Genomic DNA, 22323 nt, shown 5'->3' on the forward strand with positions numbered 1-22323 from the left:
CCTTTCACTAGAACTAGGGCTGAGCCCAACCATTGAAAAACAACCCCATGCCATAATTCCCCCCCCAAAACCTGGCCACCACCAAACCCGGCCACCGCCAAACCCAGACTCATCCAATGGATCGCCATACAGAGAAGTGTGATTTGTCACTCCAGAAAACATATCTACATTGCTCTAGAGTCCAATGGCATTGTGTTTTACACCACAGCATCCTACACTTCTCTTTGCGCTTGGTGCCATAAAGCTTGGATGCAGCTGCTTGGCCATGAAAACCCATTCCATGAAACTGTCGTTACCACGACGTGTTAATCTTATATCTAATCTAACTATAATACTTGAAAGAATAAGTTCAAATAAAAGTTTCTAGTTCTTAAAAAAATACTTGGAAGACGAAGACGACCTCTCAGCAGGTTCTTTATTTGGAGAGCAATCACAGAAGGCCTCCTGCAGACTCACTCACACTGACATACTGAAAACTACAGTTTACATACACTTTTTGGGGTGAGGTCATCTCGCCCCTCCTATTAAGTTGCATTCCATAGAACCGCAATTAAAATGGTACCCTCATCTTCTAGGTATGCAGTGTATCATAGGAGCCCAATTAAAAAGGTATCCTTATCTCCCAAGGATGTCTTATCATGCTGTACCAAACAATCTCATGCTACCATTCGCCTTTTTTCCCCACAGAGTTCAGGCCTGAGTTTTAAACTCAAGTATCCTTTTGACCATTTTAATATTTTTTGCCATAAAATTCATTTGTTTAAAATAATTCTCATGTCTTTATATTATTTGTTTATTGCAGTCACATGTTTTTATATTTTTGCCTCTGGGGAAATGTCCCATGCCTGATCTATGAATAAGTGAATTCTCCATCAAAACTCTCTACACACTGTTCTTGAGTGAATTTGAAGGCAACATGAAGTTTGGAGCTCTGTAGTGATTGATTCTGCAGAAAGTTGGTGACATCTGCACACTATGCACCTCAGCATCTGCTGAACCCCCTCTGTCATTTTACATGGCCTACCCCTTTGTGGCTGAGTTGCTGTGGTTCCCAGTATCTTCCACTATGTTATAATACCACTGAGAGTTGACTGTCTCTCTCACGGTACCACACCGGAATTCACTGAGCTCTTGAGAGTGACCCATTCTTTCACAAATGTTTGTAGAAACAGTCTCCGTGCCTAGGGACTTGGTTTTATTCACTTGTGGCCATGGAAGTGATCGGAACACATGAATCCAATTATTTAAATAGGTTAGTGAATACTTTTGGCAATATAGTGTGTGTGCAGAAGCCTGTAGTGTTTGCCATAATATTGTTCAGAAGAATACAGTTAGAAGAACAGAGGTTTCATTCCTGACCTCTCATTTGCACATTGTGACATGAGCTTTCAGATAGCCCCCACACTTTCAGCTAATCAAATACTGACAAACAAATACCTAAACATCATCTTGGAGTTAATGGCTCTGGTAGGGCATTATCTAATATGATTTCAAAGATAAAGAATAAGTTCATATAAATATTGTTATGGACAATATATGGACCATCCATAACCTATACTCATGTAATACACTTACACACACACACACACACACACACACACAAGACCTCCAGTGACATAATGAAAACTGTAGCTAATTAACTCTACACCTACCCGTAACCAAACCAGTAACAAACAGTAACTAATTCCACACATTTACATTTTCAAATTAAAATATAATTTTTTGTAAAAAAGCATCAGAAGTTGTGAGGACCACAAGAATGTCCTCACTTTACCAACAATTCCAGATAGTGCTATAGTTGTGAGGACATCTGGTTCTTACAGGTATTTAAGTATGAGAACACACACACACACACAATAATTACAAATGATTGCTTATTTGTTATTTGTTAGTTTATTCTAACAATGTTTTTGTATCAATCAAATAAATATGTACTGTCAAGAAAACTACAGTACCATGACAGACTATGTTTTTTTGCAGTACTCTGTTTTCTTGATGTTTGTTTATTTTTATTTCCCATCAGATTGCAGAAACAGAGGAGAAATTTGCTGAATTAATGCAAAGATATGAAATCACAGAAACTGAAGATTCTGAGGACTCGTTACCCAACAGAATGAAATGTCTACAAAATGAGATAATGGTTGAATACTGCAAGAAACACAATCTATCCAGCAGCTGTGTGTTTTCTTTTGATGCTGCAATTGGTTATGATACTCTAACTCTGAGTGTTAGACTGTCAGTCCTTGAAGCAGTACTGCAAGTGCATTTAGAGGAGAGCGATGATGACTGCACAGATCGACTTGATAGGGACTTCTTACTCCTTGTGCTTGAACAGCTGATTGACACTCATCCATCACTTTCAGTGATTCTTCTGCAGAAAGTTCTCTGCACAGATGTGCAGCTCTCTATGCAGAGTAAAGAAATTCTCTGTCAGATCTTGTTCAACAACCTGTGGACACCAGAAGAAATAACTGATTTCATGCACAAAATCTCTGGAAAAGATGATAAACAACTGTACTCAGTACTTCACATAGCACAGACCCATAAGTTGGAGTACTGCAATGTTATCTCTGCTTTGGAAACGTCTGATCCAATCAGAATGTTACAAATCCAGGTTTCCAGTGAAAGACACAAAGATGCTAACATTATTTTAAGTGAAATGCGTAATGAAAACATCTCTGAGAATGTGTTAACTATCCTGGAGGACGTCCTGATATTTCTGGAAAAAGAGCTGCCAAAATACATATCAAAGATCCTAAGTGAAAAAGAAGTTCAGGACTTAAAGAAGATGGTTATATCACTGGATTTTAGCAACCCAGACAGAGATGTCCTCAAAAGAGTTGTGGTTGAAATGCCTGTAGCAGTAAAAATGTGCTCTTCTGTCACCATTGAAAATGATAAAAAGAAAAATGTTATTGAAGGATATCTTCCCAGATTAACTCAACTTGCATCACTGGTTGTTTTTCTCCTGTCATCATCAAACACAAATACAGGCTGTCTTCTTGAAATTGGGACAGGGGAAGGAAAATCTTGTATCTTAGCCATGCTTGCTGCAGTTCATGCCATCCGTGGTGTAAAAGTGGATCTTGTGACGAGCTCACCGGTCCTTGCATGTCGTGATTTAGAAGAATGGAGAGAACTGTATAAAATGTTTGATATTACATCATCAGTTGTTCCTCCACCTTTAAGTGATTCTCCACCTGAAAAACAAGCTGAACTGATCCAGGATGCTTACAGGAAACATGTTGTTTACAGTACTGTAGGATCCTTTGCAGCAGATACACTGAGACAAGAGTTTGAGAAGAAAACAACTCGAGGAGAAAGGGGTTTTGAGATGGTTCTTGTGGATGAAGTTGATTATATGACCTTGGATAATGGCGTTCAGATAACATTCCTCTCACATGAGTCCCGTGGTTTACAGCATGTGGAGCAAGTCCTTGCAAGCATTTGGGCCATGACTTCAACATGTCGACCAATCGAAATGGAAGAATCTGGAGAGATCATGTGGACAACAAGAGTCCAGAATTTTCACATGGCTGCACTTCTCGCAATGATAGGTTCTGACACATCTGACACATCTGATACATTTTCATCACTTGACATTTTGCTGCCAGGCATTGAATTGGGTTTTTATACAGAGGAAGAGTTTGAAAAGTTAAAAGCTTCTTTTAGTGCAGATGAAGAGAAAAAAGAAAATGAAACATGGAAGTCTATCATGGCAAAAATTGGAGTAGAACAGCAATATGACCTGCTAAGTGTTCTTGAGACTGGGATGGAAGACAAGGTGGCATTTACCTGTTATGTGTATCAGTCAGAAACCAGGAAAGCTGCCTTCTTTGGAGAGCAAAAGCCTAAAACTGACCAAAACATCAACATGCTGTTACTTGAGAATGGACTGGCCTGTGAGATCATGTCTGAGAAATTACTTGTTGAAACCACTGTTGCTGAGCTGAAATCCAAAATTAAATATTCTAAGCAATGTGTTCCAAATGCAGACTCAGAGAAAAACACTCTTGTGATTCCTTCTTTCATGAAGAAATACTTGGAAAATCAACTACCTTTGTTTGTTGAAAATGCACTGAAAGCCATTCAAATGACAAAAGGCAGAGAGTACATGATTGAGAAATCACTTAGAGCTCAAGGAGTGGATGTTACTGAGGACCAACCTATGTATCACTCAATAATTCCAGTGGACTTTCAGGCCAGTGGTATGCTGGAGAAAAGAAAACGGTGGGGTAATGGCCTGCAGCAGTTTTTGGAGATGAAGCATCAGTTAGCTTTATCACCACTGTCAAATGTGACCAACTACATGTCGAATCTGAGTTTCTTCAAGAGATATCTCACTGGGAAAGGAATATTTGGAGTCTCTGGAACACTGGGGGGAGAAGCAGACAAGAGTTTCCTGACGAGGCACTACAAAACAGACTGCTACGTCATGCCAGCTCACCAGCGGAAAAAAGTTACTGAGCTGCCTGCAGTCCAAGTGAGGGGAGGCACTCAAAAGTGGATGCAGCAAGTTTGTGACACAGTTTCAAAGATCTCTGACAGAGGCCAGGTTGTCCTGGTTATATGTGAAGATGTTAACACAGCAAATGCTCTCAATGAAAAAATAACAGCAGGCAACAAACGTTCTGTCACTATGTACACAATGAGTGAAATCCACAGCATTGAGAATCGGGAGTTCACTGAGGGAGAGATTATTATTACCACTAACCTCGGTGGACGGGGAACTGACATTAAGGTTACAAAGGAAGTCAATCAACATGGTGGTCTTTTTGTGATGCTCACATACTTCCCCAAAAACCGACGAGTGGAGCGACAGGTATTTGGTCGCACAGGTCGAAAAGGCACACCAGGTTTGGTCCAACTGATGCTAAACCATGACCATCTCACTGCAGCTTATCAGGGTCATTCTATTGAAATCATGCAGGAACTCAGAGAAGGGTATGAGCGCAGTCGTATTATGGACATGGAAAAAGAGAAACTGGTTGAAACTGAGATGAAGGAAGAGCTTTTCTCCACATTTTGTCATTTCCTTAGTGACTTTGCTGACGGTTACAGCACAGAAGAGAAGGTAGATCTCTTTGAAGTGAGAGTAAAAGATGTTCCTCAATACTTTGAGTCCTTTTGCACTAAGATGGACTATCACCCAGCTCTGAATGCTTTGAAGGAATCATGGGGTTTATGGCTGATGCTTCACACAGATCAAATCAACACAGAGAATGACATTAAAGAACTGAAAAAAGACCTCTTCAAGCATTTACAGAACACAAGTAGCACACTTTTACAAGGTAACAGTGAAAATTTCTATGATCACATCCAGCAGGCTTTGGGAAGACTTGCCTTGTACTTTAAGAACAAAACCCAACGTGATTATGGAGCAAAGACGTACTGGAAAAAATCTTCTGACTCAGACAAATACTACCAAGCTGCTGCACTGTACAACCAAGCTTACATTACTATTAACATGGCGAAGAAGGGCTACAAAGAAGAGGCCCGGACCTTACTCACGAAGGCAGAGAAAGCTATTGATGTTTATGTGTCAGAAACAGCTAATACAATGAGTTTGGTTTCCATGTCCATTACAGCTGATTTTGAACCTCACCACACAGGCTGCTGTAACTTTAACAAACAAATGCAGGCTCGGATGAACATGTTTCAATCATGGAAGAAAAATATCACAGAGATACTTAATGTCCTTCCAACAGGTAAAGGAGATGTTGTAACAGAAGACTCCTCACTGTTTAACTTATCATCTGATGAGGATTTTGTTTCTACTGAAGAACTCAGCCTCCTTCATAATTACGGTCTTACGGTTGTGTTTGCAGTGAAAACGAAGCCTCGGTTCTCGTTTGATGCTCTGATCTGCTGCTTTATTGGTTTGGCTCAGGTGGCACTAGGAGTTATGATATGTGCCTTTTCAGCAGGCTCCCTGTCTTCTTTCGGCCTTGGTTTGATATCTGAAGGTGTGTCTGACATAATCAGTGGAGTCATGGGTATGATACATGGAACTTTTGACTGGGCATCATGGGCAATATCTAAAGCCATCAGCATAGGGATCTCTTTGGCTTGTGGTGGATTTCGCGCTATCAAAAAAGCAGTTTCCTCTGTCAGAAAGGCAGCCAGTGAAATCCTCAAAGGCACAAAGTCCCTAAGAAGTGTTGCAGGAAGTGCCATCGGATCAGGAAAAAAATTCTTGGCTTCCACTTGTAAATCAGTGACATCAGCAGCATCTTCATTAAGTAAACGGGGCATTAGTTCCCTGTGCACATCAAATACATTTAAATTAACTCTAAAACATGCAAGCATGTATGCTGTCCAAGAAGTGGCTATGCAAGGGACTAGTACAATATTGAACACAGGCATTGATGCTACAGTTCAAACCAGTATCAAATTGGCATTCCAGAAGACTTTCAATGACTCTGTCTATTCAAAACTAAAAGAGAATAAAGACTTAGTCAATGAAATCACAGAATTCATTAGCTCAGCAGTTCCAAAGGAGGCAGTCCTGGATGAAGAACATGGTCATTACAAGATTGACGAAGGCTTGGAGGACTACATTAAAGACCATGTTCATTTGAAATGTAATTATGTCATCAGTAACCTCATGGCAAACTGTAGTGAAGTGCATCGAATTATTAACGCCTGCTCACAACTCTGGGGCAAAGCAGCAATAGAATTTCATACTCCACAAAAGGATGGTGTCTGTGTCAAAGCCATTATGAAAACTGCAGATATCTCCACCTACATTTATGAGCGGTGTTCCTCCATTCCTACAGAAACGACCATCAATAACAAGTTTGTTCCAGAATTTTTAAAGTTCATGTCTGAGGACCCCCCATATGAGAAGTATGATAACGACGGAAGAGACAAATTGAAGGATGTGAAATGTCTTACAAATAAACTCATTCTCTTAATTTCACAAGATCTTTCGAAAGCGCTGATTGACCGTGTTTCAAATGTGGCCTCCTCCGCTTGTACAAAACACGTAACTCAAAAATTCAACTCTGTTGCTACAAGAGCAGTCGGCAATTTGTCAGGAAGGTATAAAACTCAAAGTTTCTTTGACAATCAGCAGCATCATTATGATCTGAAATCAGCTAAAGAACGCACAGGCGGGTCTTTGTCTGAAAGAACAAAACAAGAACTTGAGTCCTATGTGAATTATATAAAAGACGAACAACATCCAGCCACAGCTCTGGAGTTCCATGTCCTCACAAAGAGTGACCTGCTGGAAGGAAAAGGAATTCAAGTAACTGTGGTAGACAGACAAAGGAAGATTCTCTCAGAGGAGACTTATCCAGGGACTGATTCATCAGCAGGGACCATTACACTCGAGCTGATACAAACACCACAAAATCCTCCAATGTGAGCAAAATATAAATTTACTGTTTAAATTTATAAGACCAATACATGTAAAGATTTATGTAATACACACAACATGTTGGTATTTTGTCTCTGTTGTAGTCACTGAATTTTTTTTTTGTTTATTTTTTTAATGATTTTCTTTATTGCTCTTTCAGAAAACAAGGAATGTTTGCTGCTGCACTAAGTCGAATGCAGGGTAAAGATACCCCTCATAGTGGCCATATTGAGATCATACGTCCTGATGGCTCAAGAGAAGCAGTGAAATCAGAAAATCAGAACTGCCTTTTTCACGCCGTCGCTCAAGCAACAACAAAAGACCCAGATAACATTAAAGAAAAAGCTAGAGAACTCCGCAACAAAGTAGGGGAGGAGGTAAGTGATATAGTTATGTGAAGTAAGACTCATAGTAAAAGTGCTGTAAATATCACATGTGCAGCACTGAAGGTAATATTTAAAGTGCCTATCCGTGTGGTTGTAATCAGTGGCTTTGGTTTCTCTTACAGATTCTCTCAAAACCAGGGAAGTATAGAGATGCTGTGAACATTCAGAGCATGTTCAACAAGACACACAGCGCCAGTAAATTTACAATCCTAGCTGGAGGGAGGGATCGAAAACAGGAGTACCAAGATTACTGCAACTACATAGAAAACAAGACACCAGAAGAAATTATTAAGTCCTACCACTTGGGAGAAGTGGGAACATATGAAGAGTAATTACACTTGTTCATTCTACATTAATTACAACTCTGGTAAAAAAGTTAATTACAAGTCACTTTGGTGAAAAAGTAGTTGAATTGCTCAGAAAATGATTGTAAAATAACTGAATATTAAGGTGTTGTTTGTTTGTTGTTTGTTTCTTGTTTGTGTCAAAAAGGCTTAGAAACATGGAGAAACCCACCAAAGGAATTGTAGAGGCAGACCACATTCCATCAAAATACTCCTTGAATGAAGCCCGTAAAAAAATGTATAAAATGGTAAAGAAGATGGAAAAAAACCAGAATGGAACAAAGCAGTTTTGCATGAACACCCTACGCTGTGAGCATGAACGCGCACTGACCAGCGGCAGCAGCAACGAGGCCAAAGCGTGCAGGTGCGGATTTCCTAACACCATCAATATCATAACCATACAAATACAACACGGCACTAAAATAATATATTAGTAATAAACCCTGCAACAAATAAACTGATTACTTTAAATGTCTCTTATATTACGTGGTGATCCATTGTGTTTATTTTCCATTAATGTTTCCCAGAGATATGCAGTGTGAGACCTTGATATGTGGAGATGCAGAGAAATTACTGAAACTGTCGTTTATAATGGCTCACCCCCAAAGCTCAGACAACATCCGGAAAGACCTAGGTACCCTTACTATTCTTTTTAATGTCTGTGATAATGTCTGATTTAGACCCACGTGTGCACATGTGACAAATATATTAAAAATAACACATATATAATTGTCTCTATATGAAAAAGGGTGTAACAATGTTTCCCCTACAACACTACAGTGTGCAGCCAAACCGTGAGATATGAACCCTCTGTGGTCCGTGGGTACATTCTCAAGTTTTGCACATGTTTACTGTCTGTATATATTTAAAATGCTCTGCAATATTCACCACTTTCCATAATCACTGCAGCAACTTCAGGATCTGTAATCACCACTTCAGACTCAGACTGAATGAAGAATGAAGGGGTGATTTAGTGGTCTAGTGATTTTCTGAGTGTCCATTGGTCAGTTTGATGCATGAATCCACTAATTTCACACAATGAGAGACAGATGACATGCTTCTGAACCCCTCTGCGTAGCCTCGTAACTCCAGACAGGAGCCACACGCAGTAAGATGGAACAGAAAGGGCGAACGGAAATGTTGAACTGTGTATATGTGCTGTATTATCACAAAGATAGAGAAAAATATAAAGAAAATTTGATCCATGCACAGGCAGACCACAGAGGGTTAAGTTGTTTGAACATTTCCTTTTGCACGTGACAACACTAGAAGCTGTAATAATAACACAATGATTCCCATAGGAATTTGTAAAGTGAACGCGTGTCGTTTTGGTCATGGATGCATCAGTCTCATTATAAATATGAGGTTTAAAAGGCAAAATGTTCAGCTTTAATTTAATGATGCTGCATTTGTTTTTGGGTTGAATGAAGGTAGTCCTTCATCAGTGACACAGGACGCTGTCGGCTGGATGTTTTTGGTCGGTGGACTGTTCTCGGTCCAGATACTGAGGGGTTAAAAACTCCAGCAGCACTGCTGTGTCTGATCCACTCTACACCAGCACAACACACACTAACACACCACCACCACGTCAGTGTCACTGCAGCGCTGAGAATGATCCACCACCACATCACACCTGCTCTGTGGGGGTCCTGAGCGCTGAGGAACAGGGGGAGAGGGGGGTAACAAAGTATGCAGAGCAACAGATGGACTACATTCTATTATTATAGAACTACAAAGTGCTTCTATATGATCAGTGGAGCTGATAAAATGGACAGAGAGTGTAGTTTGGAGAGAGGTGGTTTTAATATTATGGTTGATTGGTGTGTGTGTGTGTGTGTGTGTGTGTGTGTGTGTATATATATATATATTTTTTTTTTTTTTTTTTTTTTTTACAGCATGTTTATAGAAGATAAGATGTAGAGAATAAGGTGATGTTCTGCATTGACTACCTTTCTAACTGAACTCAAATTAATTGTATCCTATTCAATGGCAGGTATCCATCGTAATTTCAGCGATGAGAAGTCTGGACTTCCAGAATCTGCAAGGAATCAATATTACAAGAAAGGCTTTAAGGACTTGGTGAAGAAATACTTCAAGGAGAAATACATCAACCAAAACCAGAGAGATAATCTAATGAAATGGGTGCAAGACGATAAATTTCTAAACAGAAACACACCAGAGTATAAAGAAATAAAGAAAAGAGTTGCAAGAACTAAAGCTCATCATGTTGTAGATGATGAATTAGTGTTTAGTGGCTGATGGAGAAGGGCACAGCAGTTCATGTGTAAAGACTTTACTAAATCTTATTTTAAAGCAGTACGCAGTAAAGTCATTCACACCACTAGTCAATAAATCATATCTTAACTTAAATATTAAATAAAGAAAGAAACCCTGGAAGGAACCAAGACTCACAGGGGGTTGGATGGTGTGTGGTTTAGTTTTTAAACTGATAATATTCAATTAGGTAGGATTTAAACCTATTTGCAGAATTTGAATAAAATATCTTTTGTTCTAAAGCTTGCTGCTGAAGTAGGAAAAATATTCTAGCTTTTCTTATGTAACTATATTTAGTGCTACATCAACCTCACCTGGTAAATCAAGAGTTGAGGACAGTGAACTGAATCGTTGATGATGAAAGAAAATGGCAACTGATGAAGTGCTGTGGAAACACAATGTCCCTCACTGATGTAACGTACAAGACAATGAAACATGAACTGACTGTTCTTTGTGTTCAAACAATTAGCCGCTAATTTGTTGCAGCAAAGTTCAGTGTTCACGGAGGGATCATTAAATATTCTGAAGGACTGGAATCCAGATTAGAAACCAAGTTTCTGGATGACAGACCACAGTGATGCAGAGTGTAAGGAAGTACAGAATACTTTCTCCAGAAATATCTTAGTCTTCTGACTGTTTTATACGTTTTGGGGCAGTGGCGTTTTCTTTGCTGTGCAGCCTTTCAGATCCTGTTCATGTAGAGCATGTTTCACTGTTGATACAGATGTTTCCTCCAACATCTTCACAGCGTGGTTTGCTGCTGTTCTTGGGACAGAAGTTTACAGCTATTTAAAGTCACGGTCAACTTGTAAATAAAAATCTGCCCCTGGAATATTCTCATACAGTGAACTAACAGTGAAATGGTTGGATTGCAAACATTTGTTGGAAAATTGGTAGATTTCTTAAAAAACTTTGGTAAAACTATAGTTTGTTGACTTTGAATCTGTCAAGGGCACTATATTATAGCTCATATAGAACACTTTGATTATATAAAGATGTGTTTAAAATGTCAGTGTTTGCATGAATGTAAAATCTAAATTTGTTTATCATTTGTTTATTTTACATTGATATAATTAATATCTAACATTGTTTTTTATTGTTTTAATCGTTTAGCTCTTTTAACTATGATTCATATTCAATAATGGAATGCTTTGACCAAAGAAATTAATATACTGTCAATAAAGTACATTTGCATGGGAAAGAAAGAGTTAATGAAAATGTCACACTGTGTGTGTGTGTGTGTGTGTGTGTGTGTGTGTGTGTGTGTGTGTGTGTGTCTGCCCAGTGCCCAATGTTCTCCCCTGGATGGACATGGGGACTCACCTCTCCCCTGAACTGGATTAAGTAGCTAAGATAATGGATTAATAATAATAACAATAATAATAATAAATACCTGAAAATTAAAATACCCCCAGCCCCAGGGTCAGTGATGGGACCAGGACGAGTTTAGGGCTGTAACTAATGATTATTTTGATAATCGATTAATCTGTTTATTATTTTTTCGATTAATCGATTATTAATCGGCTAAAAAGGAAGACAAACCAAATTTGGTTTCCTGTCTGTTACTAACATATTCAGGACACCATCAGTGAGAACAGCTGCTTGCTGTAGTGTGCAGATCTTCTTCAAAACATAGTCAGCAATGCTGGGCTGTTTCTATCTGAGGTGAGAGAGAAAGTGTAGATATGAACATACACCTTGTTTAAGTTAATAACTACTGATCTAAAATGCAGGCAAATTGAAATGACAAATGGATAATGGGTGATGCTGCCATGTGCTGAGAAGAAAAGGGAAATTCAACTAACACATGATCAGATATCGTTAAGATATTTAAGATTTTAGAGAAATAATTGTAATTGTATAAGGAACACACAACCTACCATTATTAAAAATTAGTGTTTACATGAAGAATTAACCCAACCGTTACATTCATTTTATTTTATCAATGTTTAACACAGTGTATGTAATGTAATAAACATTTATAATGTAATACACACTTGGCTGTGATACTCAAACACTAACACACAACGCCAGTCAGAAAAGACCTTGAAAACGGCTTTAAATATATTATTTTTAAAAATTTTGGATTTTTTTTAAACTGTGAATGTAACTGCCGCCACATTTAAGGTGGAACGGAAAACTCGCTAAATACAAGAGTGATATAAATTCACTAAAAATGAGACCTCTTGTTTAACTACTCTAGCAGGCTCTAGTGACATTGAGTGAGAGAAAAACTAACGTCGCTAACGTTAGCTCGACTAAAACTACGGCCTGTTTGGGAACTGCTGGTCGAACTGACACATTTAAGGTGGAAGAGAAAACTCGGGGGGAAGCTAAGGCTTGTTCGCTAAACGCGAGTGTAATATCAATTTCCTAAGAAAAACAAATGTTCTTTAACGACTCTAGCAGGCTCTAGTAACATTGAGTGAGAGAAAAAGTAGAATGAACTTACTATACTTCAGCTCTTTCACACATAGCTCCAACAGGCTTCATTTTCAGGTGCTCATGCAGTGATGTTGTGCTGCTGTGCCATGCGAGATCAGCTGTGCACATTTTGCACCTAACGCTGTTCCTTGAAGGAGTTAATGTAAAGTGTTCCCATACTTTTGATGACTGGTGGTCGTACATTTTTCTCTCTGCTTGTGCTAACATTATCCTCTGCTGTGGCCGCCTCCGCCATTTTTCAAACCCTTCTTCCAGAGTTCGTCACGTGTAGCAACTGTACCTACGTGTATAATAACTTAGACCTAACTAATCGATTATTTATGGGAGGCCGTCTAGGGCACATACTATGAGAGGCCGTCTAGGGCAAATACACTGAAACACTTGCACACACTACACTGAAACACTTGCACATGACACATTGAAACACTTGCGCACACTACACTGAAACACTTGCACATGACACATTGAAACACTTGCGCACACTACACTGAAACACTTGCACATGACACATTGAAACACTTGCGCACACTACACTGAAACACTTGCACACTTGTCAATCAATTCCAAAAATGGAAGCGATTCTTTGCCAATTAAATCCCAGATTTAGGCAGTGGATAATCTGGTCTGCTGTTAAATCATACCGTGGGCGACCGGACGTGCCACTGGAAGTTGTTGGAGGAATTATGAGAATATTGTTGCCTTGATGTCTTTGGCCCGGAGATTGTTGTAAAATGAGAATTAGACACTGATATAAAGACTCCAAAAGAGTTGTGCATTCTCTCACCACAGGCCCTTCTCTGCGCACAACTACACGTATGATGGACTGAATGGTTCTTGTGTGGTGCTCAAGTTCAGTGTAGTATCTGTGTAGCGGGTCATCTTGTATGGATTCCACACAACGCAGGACATCACGCAAAAAATTATGGATATCCTCACTGTTACCAGAAATACGCAATGGCTGATCAAATATGAAAAGACTAATAAAAAATAATAAGAACAAATGTTTGTTCATCTCTGAAAAGACACAGAGCACAGGAATTAGTCATAAAAGATTGTACCCTGTGCTACACAGCTGAGTGCATCTTCTCTCTCTCTCTCACACACACACACACACACGTCATGTTTAATATATATACATGTGTATGTGAAGTGTAGTGCAAATGTTTCAGTGTGTACTGTGCACGTGTTTCAGTGTAGTGTGCGCAAGTGTTTCAGTGTAGTGTGCGCAAGTGTTTCAGTGTAGTGTGCGGAAGTGTTTCAGTGTAGTGTGCGCAAGTGTTTCAGTGTAGCGTGCGCAAGTGTTTCAATGTAGTGTGCGCAAGTGTTTCAATGTAGTGCGTGCAAGTGTTTCAGTGTAATGTGCGCAAGTGTTTCAGTGTAGTGTGCGCAAGTGTTTCAGTGTAGTGTGCGCAAGTGTTTCAATGTAGTGCGTGCAAGTGTTTCAGTGTAGTGCGCGCAAGTGTTTCAATGTAGTGCGCACAAGTGTTTCAATGTAGTGCGCACAAGTGTTTCAGTGTAGTGCGCGCAAGTGTTTCAATGTAGTGCGTGCAAGTGTTTCAGTGTAGTGTGCGCAAGTGTTTCAGTGTAGTGTGCGCAAGTGTTTCAATGTAGTGCGCAAGTGTTTCAATGTAGTGAGCAAGTGTTTCAATGTAGTGCGCAAGTGTTTCGGTGTGTTGTGCAAGTGTTTCAGTGTAGTGTGCGGAAGTGTTTCAGTGTAGTGTGCGCAAGTGTTTCAGTGTAGCGTGCGCAAGTGTTTCAATGTAGTGTGCGCAAGTGTTTCAATGTAGTGCGTGCAAGTGTTTCAGTGTAATGTGCGCAAGTGTTTCAGTGTAGTGTGCGCAAGTGTTTCAGTGTAGTGTGCGCAAGTGTTTCAATGTAGTGCGTGCAAGTGTTTCAGTGTAGTGCGCGCAAGTGTTTCAATGTAGTGCGCACAAGTGTTTCAATGTAGTGCGCGCAAGTGTTTCAGTGTAGTGCGCGCAAGTGTTTCAATGTAGTGCGTGCAAGTGTTTCAGTGTAGTGTGCGCAAGTGTTTCAGTGTAGTGTGCGCAAGTGTTTCAATGTAGTGCGCAAGTGTTTCAATGTAGTGAGCAAGTGTTTCGGTGTGTTGTGCAAGTGTTTCAGTGTAGTGTGCAAATGTTTCAATGTAGTGCGCAAGTGTTTCAGTGTAGTGTGCGCAAGTGTTTCAATGTAGTGTGCACAAGTGTTTCAGTGTGTAGTGTGCAAGTGTTTCAATGTAGTGTGCACAAGTGTTTCAGTGTATTTGCCCTAGACGGCCTCCCATATATTTGCCCTAGACGGCCTCCCATAATTATTAAATTAGTTGCAAACTATTTTAACATTCGATTTTAATCGATTTAATCGATTAGTTGTTGCAGCCCTCGACGAGTTATACACAACCCACTCTAGGTCCATGTGGACCCCATATACAGAGAGTTACTCTGCTGCCCACATTCATCAGATACATGCGCAGTCCCACTAAAAGCCCATAGACCACCACCAGGGTCTGTTTCTGTTACATTTTGCACAGCCTTCGATAAAAATAAGCCGTTTGTGCCATCTACAGGCGACAGGATGTAACTGCTACTTCATTTAAGGACTGGATCTGTCAAAGAGCAAGCTTCAGCTTTGAGAACAGGAGTATTGTAGACGACATTTTGTTCATTTTCATTTGTCTGAATTTTAGTTTATCTAATTTTTTAAATTGTATTTTATTATTAATGCGAAAAAATGAAATAGTATCTTCCTATAACAAAGACATTTTATTTACCTTAGTGTTTCTGCGCCATATAACTAAGATTTCAGTTTTATTGTACTGCCGTTACTAATAATAATAATAATAATAATAATAATAATAATAATAAAAGTCCCTCTGCTGTGACGCAAGAAGACCGGAAACACGCAGCGAGGGAGGAAGTGAGCAGTCTTCACAGCACAGTGGCTCCGTTTGTTTTTGTGAGGTTTTGTTTAAAAAAAAAAAGAGTCAAAACAGAAATAAATTGTGTGTTTAATTCAGGTTTATTTGGGGTTTAAGATCAAAACGAGGCGCTTGGGGATTTAAAAAGCGCAGAACAGGAGAGAAATACCGTGGAATTTACTAGAAACTATAAACAACGAGAAACTAACCTGAATTAACCGAATTAATTTAATCAGAAACCGGATTAACTCTGAGTTAGAGAGAAGATGGAGCTGAGTTTACCAATAAAACCAGCGGAGACTGAAAACCCCGCAGAAAAACAGCGCACAATTCTCCAGGAGGAACAGTACATTCAGGTAACACACACACACATACACACACACACACTCAGCAAAGACAGGTACCACTCAAACAGTTAACACACATCTCTCTCTCTCTCTCTCTCTCTCTCTCTCTCTCTCTCTCTCTCTCTCTCACACTCACACACACACACACACACACACACAAACTCACTCTCTCTCAGCAAAGACAGGTACCACTCAAACAGTTAACACACACATCTCTCTCACCCACACACACACTCAGTACATACAGGTAACACACACACACTCTCTCTCTCTCTCTCTCTCAGCAAAGACAGGTACCACTCAAACAGTTAACACACATCTCTCTCTCTCACACACACACACAGTACAAAGAGGTAACACACACCTCACACACTCCTCGGTACGGAGAGGTAATAAACAGGTAACACACACTCCTCAGTTCAGACAGGTGACACACACCTTGGGTCTGGATCACAGATACATTTCTAGCACGTCCCAGAACACCAGGAGGAAGCTCCATCCCTCCACAGAACACAGTTCCACTGTTTCGGGGGGGTTACACCCCTCTGTCCAACACTCGGCTCTGAGCACAGTGTCCTCTCCTAGTGGTCAGTTCCAGCTGCAGTGTTTGGGCAGGTGCATGAATTTAAAGTGATACAATCAGAATTTCCCCTCTTTGAAGTGTCAGATATCAGAGAGTTGTAATGTAAACATCTGTGTTGATAAAAACAGTGGAAACAGTAGATTCTCAGAAACCAACTCGACCTGTCCTTCTGTGTATTTACAACCAGTGTCTGTTTCATCAGCTCCATTGAGAATATAGGTGTGTGTTGTGCCGGTACGAGTGGATCAGACACAGCAGCGCTGCTGGAGTTTACACGGGACGCAGTCGGCTGGGTGTTTTTGGTCGGTGGGCTGTTCTCAGTCCAGCAGTGACCCTAAAGTGTTTATAAACTCCAGCAGCACTGCTGTGTCTGATCCAGTTGTGGTCCGTGGAGCTGGTGGAGGTTGTTTTGATGTTTTGGCTGTGTTGTTGTACTCTGGTTTAATAAAGGTGTGTTTTTTCCGTGTGTAAACAGGATCTGGAGAAGATCATTCAGAGGGATTTTTTTCCGGACGTGTCGAAGCTGCAGGCGCAGAAGGATTATCTGGAGGCCGAGGAGAGCGGAGATCTGGAGAGGATGCGAGAGATCGCCATCAAATACGGCTCTGCCATGGCCAAATACACCCCGCGCACCTACGTACCCTGTGAGCCACCACTCTCCGCACTGCGCCGGGTTGTTGTACCGCTCCGGTGGGGTTCTCTAGAGGAATGAAAAAAGAAAACAGTGCTTTGTAAAGTCGTTTGTTTACAGCTGAGTGAAGAGTGAAAACCTTACTTCAGTTCACTTCCTGTGTCACACTGACTACGTTTACATTCACAGATTTCCTCCAGTCCCATTGAATTAATTCAGATTAAAGATTCAGACTGAGGTGTTTACATTTGCACTCCACGCAACAGTGTGATTAAGATCAGTTTATATTTTCTACAAGTAATCAGAGCTGAAATGATGCACACGCGCAAAGAATCACTTAGTTATTTTACACTTTACAGAGAGACAGAGAGAGACATACACACACAAGATGACGCAGAGAGTGAGACACACAGAGAGTGAGAGAGACACACACACAGAGAAGGAGACACTCAGGGAGAGAGAGATAGACACACATAGAGAGAGAGAGACACAAACACACACAGAAGGAGACAGAGAGAGACCCAGAGTGCGAGAGAGTGAGACACACACACACAACCACATACACAAGGCGACGCAGAGAGTGAGACACAGAGAGAGAGAGAGAGAGAGAGACAAACACAGAGAAGGAGACACTCAGGGAGAGAAAGAGAGAGAGACACACACACAGAGAAAAAGAGAGAGAAAGACCCAGAGTGATCGAGTCATTAGTCGGATTATTAAGGGATTATCACGTAAACAAAGCCACTGTAAATGTCCTCCTTTTGTGTCTAGTTCCTTTCCTTAGTGAAGGCTTCCTCACAGCTCCACATTCTTTCAGACCTATAGCATGAGGTAGAAGGATGGGCACAAATGTCGTTTGTGTTTGTTTTATCCCGATGTTACAGTGCTGATGTTTGTTTGTTTGTTTTTGTAGATGTGACTCCGTCCACGTTTGAGACGCCTGACGCTCGAGCTGTTTCTCCGTCTGCTTCACACAGCAAACACAAACCCATTGAGAACGGTACGGCGTTAGTAACACTGTCCTTCATCTGTCTGTCTTCAGTGGCTCCCTTATTAATAATAATAATAATATATACTACATCATCAATAATGTCATCAGTGATTACATCATCAGTGACTGCATAATTAACCCCCACAGCGACACGTGCTGACGATAAAAACCTGTTTCTGAGAGAGAGCAGATTTCAGAGGAACAGAACAGTGTGAAATCACACACATTTAGAGATAAAGCCTCGTAGCTGTGAGCACAGAGTCGAGTGAAGGCTCTTCTGAGTGTTTTGTCTGTTTTCAGCTTCATTCCTCTCTGTTTTAACACAAACTCAGCTCTAAACTCACACTGCGGGGGGAGAATGGGCTTGTGTTTTATCCCCCACCCGTTTACAGAGTGTGACATCAGCAGTCAGTGAGCTCCCACAGCGCCCCCTCCCTGTGGCTCTCTTAAATGCACACAAATGAACTCTGGCCTTGTGCTTAAACACAGAAGAGTTGTGACACAACACACACACGACATAAATACCGTCCCTCGATTTGAGACATGGTCCACATTTGTAAACACTGTGGTATATGATATTACCATTACACTGCCCAGCCCTGTGGTTTTAATCCGTGCTGAAACTAAGTGACAGTCTGTGTGTCTGTTTAAGGAGGGAAGGATGGTGCAAAAGAAGAGAAAGAGCTTCCGTCTCTGGACCGATTTCTGGCAAAAACCACGAGTGAAGACAACGCTTCGTTTGAGCAGATCATGGCTCTGGCGAAGGACAAAGAGAAGCTGAAGCACGCCTGGCTCTACGAGGCCGAGGAGGAGTTTAAACAGGTGCAGGACTCTCTCGTTTCCTCTGATTTAGAAAATCTGTCCTAGGGTTTAAGGGGAACATCTACATCTGTATTCAATAAGCACAGTGTGTAAAACTCTGAGTGTGTGTCCTCTCCGTGTGCTGCTCTGCAGTCGGTTTGCTCTGGAAACCGCTCTAATGTGTTTACGAAGCCCCAGTGTCTGTAAATGGGTAAAAAAACAAAGTGTCTGGGTCCGGTGCTAGGCTTTCTCTCTCTCTGCTCACGGCAGAGAAACGCCATCTGGAGGTTTTTAGACAACGGAGAGACTCCAAACGCTGAAAAGCACCAACCGAGATGAAGTTGTTGCTCATTCCTGCTCCATAGGGGGGTCACACTGACTTATTTTTGCTGTTTCAGATCACTTTAGGTGGAAATGTCTCCAAACTCGGGAGACGGCTAACTGCATTAGCGACAGCGCTACAAACTAAACACCTCGAGTTACACATGAGTTTCTCACACAGTGAATAAACACTTACAATTTACACTTCAGACACCAACAAGATACAGTCGCTTCTTACTCACACACACCGCTCCACCTTAAAAGATACAGTTGCTTCTTACTCGCACACACCACTCCACCTTAAAAGATATGGATGTTTCTGAACGTAAACAAACCAGAGAGTACTGCAGCTCCTCAGAATCACAGACAATGTCTTTAATGCTCTGAGTGCTGTGAAACTGATGTTGTGTCTCCTGTTAAAGCGCCACGAGGAGAACCTGGCTCTGCCCTCGTCGGAGAAGCAGGCTCTCGAGTGCACGAAGGCCGGAGTGGAGACATGGGAATATAAAGCCAAAAACGCCCTGATGTACTACCCTGAAGGTAATCAGCGCTGCAGCACCGTTATACCCTGCAGCTCCAGTGTTTATTGTGTTTGACTGGGTTTAGAGGGGCGTGGTGGTCCTGTGGTAAAAAGCACTTAGACTCTAACTGATTTGAATTAAGCTGCTTTTACACAGAACACAGAAGGGCTCCTGCTGCACGTTAAAATGAATCTTCAGCAGGATGCACAACTGTGCCTGTGCCTCTCTTTCAGAGAGGAAATATTGCCCCCTACTGGACTGGTGGGATAATGCAGCCATGTTTGTATGTTCGTCTGGACTTTGGATATATAAGAGAGGAGAATCTCAGTTTTAAAAAATAAAGGGATCCGTGTGTATGGAGCTTGAGTTTCTGAATAACTCCCTGGACAGAGACTTTTGGAAGGTCAGGTCTCCCTGACCGTAAACACAGTGTGTGTGGACGTACGTATATGTCAGGACAAGGCCTCAGTCTGGAGGCAGCTGCGGTGATGTTTCTGTTCAACTTTAAAATAATCCAGTTTATTCTGACTCTGTTTACCGCTGTGTTCCAGGAGTCAAAGACGACACGGTGTTTAAGAAGCCGCAGGAGGTTCTGTATAAAAACACGCGGTTCGACGTGGACCCTTTCTCTAAAGCTCTGAATAAATCACAGATCCAGCAGGCAGCCGCTCTCAACGCACAGGTAACTCCGCCCCTACACACCTGTACTACTGATTCTCTCCAAAGGAAGTGAACCAGAACCAGACGTCTCTGGGGCTCCAACACACACCCAGCGTTTTATTCTCTCTGCACTTTGGGGAAAATGGGTGGAGTTCAGCTTTAAAACAAACCCAGCCCCGGGAAGATTCACATAAAAATAAATCTCATATTTGAACTTAACTCCAGAATAATTGAGGTTAAGATTAATTTGTGATAGACTCTGATGCTGATGTTTGTTTGTTTGTTTGTTTAGTTTAAATTGGGTAAAGTGGGTCCGGACGGTAAAGAGCTCCTTCCTCATGAGTCTCCAAAAGTGAACGGTTACGGGTTTGAAGCAACTCCTTCACCTGCACCAGGTCAGTGTACACACACACACACACACACACACACAGTCTCGTCTGTGACGTCCATTAACTCCCTAACAACCCGTCTCTGTTCAGAGTTACAGATTTACGTTCCTATTTACATTTTAACAATTATTTAAAAGAAAAGAAAGAAAGAAAGAAAGAGATTAAGGAAAATTTGCTTCGTGAAAGGAACACATTTTGGTTCAGAATGATAAGTGTTTTTTGTTGTTGTTTACAGTGTTTCTGGTGTTGTTTATGGTGTTGTAGGTGTGTCCGAGTCTCCTCTGATGACGTGGGGTGAGATAGAGTCGACTCCGTTTCGTTTGGACGGGTCAGACACTCCGATTGTTGAGAGGAGCCATGGACCATCCTTTAAGGTCATTCCCACTCCCAGATATTGTATGCATTTCTGTATAATGCTGTATTGTGTCATATACACACACACACCCTTACTATACACACACACACACACACACACACACACACACACACACCCTTACTATACACACACACACACACCCTTACTATACACACACACACACACCCTTACTATATACACACACACACACCCTTACTATACACACACACACACACATGCACACACACCCTTACTATATGCACACACACCCTTACTATATACACACACACACCCTTACTATATACACACACACACACCCTTACTATATACACACACACACACCCTTACTATATACACACACACACCCTTACTATACACACACACACACACCCTTACTATATACACACACACACCCTTACTATATACACACACACACACCCTTACTATATACACACACACCCTTACTATACACACACACACACACACACACACACACACCCTTACTATACACACACACACACACACACACACCCTTACTATATACACACACACACACCCTTACTATACACACACACACACATGCACACACACCCTTACTATATGCACACACACCCTTACTATATACACACACACACACCCTTACTATATACACACACACACACCCTTACTATATACACACACACACACCCTTACTATATACACACACACCCTTACTATATACACACACACCCTTACTATATACACACACACCCTTACTATATACACACACACCCCCTTACTATATACACACACACCCTTACTATATACACACACACACCCTTATTATATACACACACACACCCTTACTATATATACACACACACACCCTTACTATATATACACACACACCCCCTTACTATATATACACACACACCCCCTTACTATATACACACACACCCCCTTACTATATACACACACACCCCCTTACTATATACACACACACACCCTTACTATATACA

The 22323-nt window shown here is 41.0% G+C and overlaps 1 protein-coding gene across 2 annotated transcripts in view; it reads left to right on the forward strand.

Moving 5' to 3' along the window:
- Positions 1 to 15709: 15709 nt before the first annotated feature.
- ess2 (ess-2 splicing factor homolog) overlaps positions 15710 to 22323 on the forward strand; it is a 10186-nt gene continuing 3572 nt past the window's right edge. The window contains exons 1-8 of one of the 2 annotated variants that reach the window (XM_066651024.1): positions 15710 to 16082; positions 17132 to 17300; positions 18201 to 18287; positions 18931 to 19100; positions 19823 to 19940; positions 20473 to 20603; positions 20874 to 20976; positions 21235 to 21344. In XM_066651024.1, the coding sequence (XP_066507121.1) occupies positions 15993 to 16082; positions 17132 to 17300; positions 18201 to 18287; positions 18931 to 19100; positions 19823 to 19940; positions 20473 to 20603; positions 20874 to 20976; positions 21235 to 21344 (978 nt within the window). In that variant the 5' untranslated portion in view covers positions 15710 to 15992. The remainder of the gene's footprint in view (positions 16083 to 17131; positions 17301 to 18200; positions 18288 to 18930; positions 19101 to 19822; positions 19941 to 20472; positions 20604 to 20873; positions 20977 to 21234; positions 21345 to 22323) is intronic. The other variant, XM_066651025.1, reaches the window with a different exon arrangement.

Source organism: Hoplias malabaricus, chromosome 18 (genome assembly GCF_029633855.1).
Source record: "Hoplias malabaricus isolate fHopMal1 chromosome 18, fHopMal1.hap1, whole genome shotgun sequence".
Taxonomy (NCBI): domain Eukaryota; kingdom Metazoa; phylum Chordata; class Actinopteri; order Characiformes; family Erythrinidae; genus Hoplias; species Hoplias malabaricus.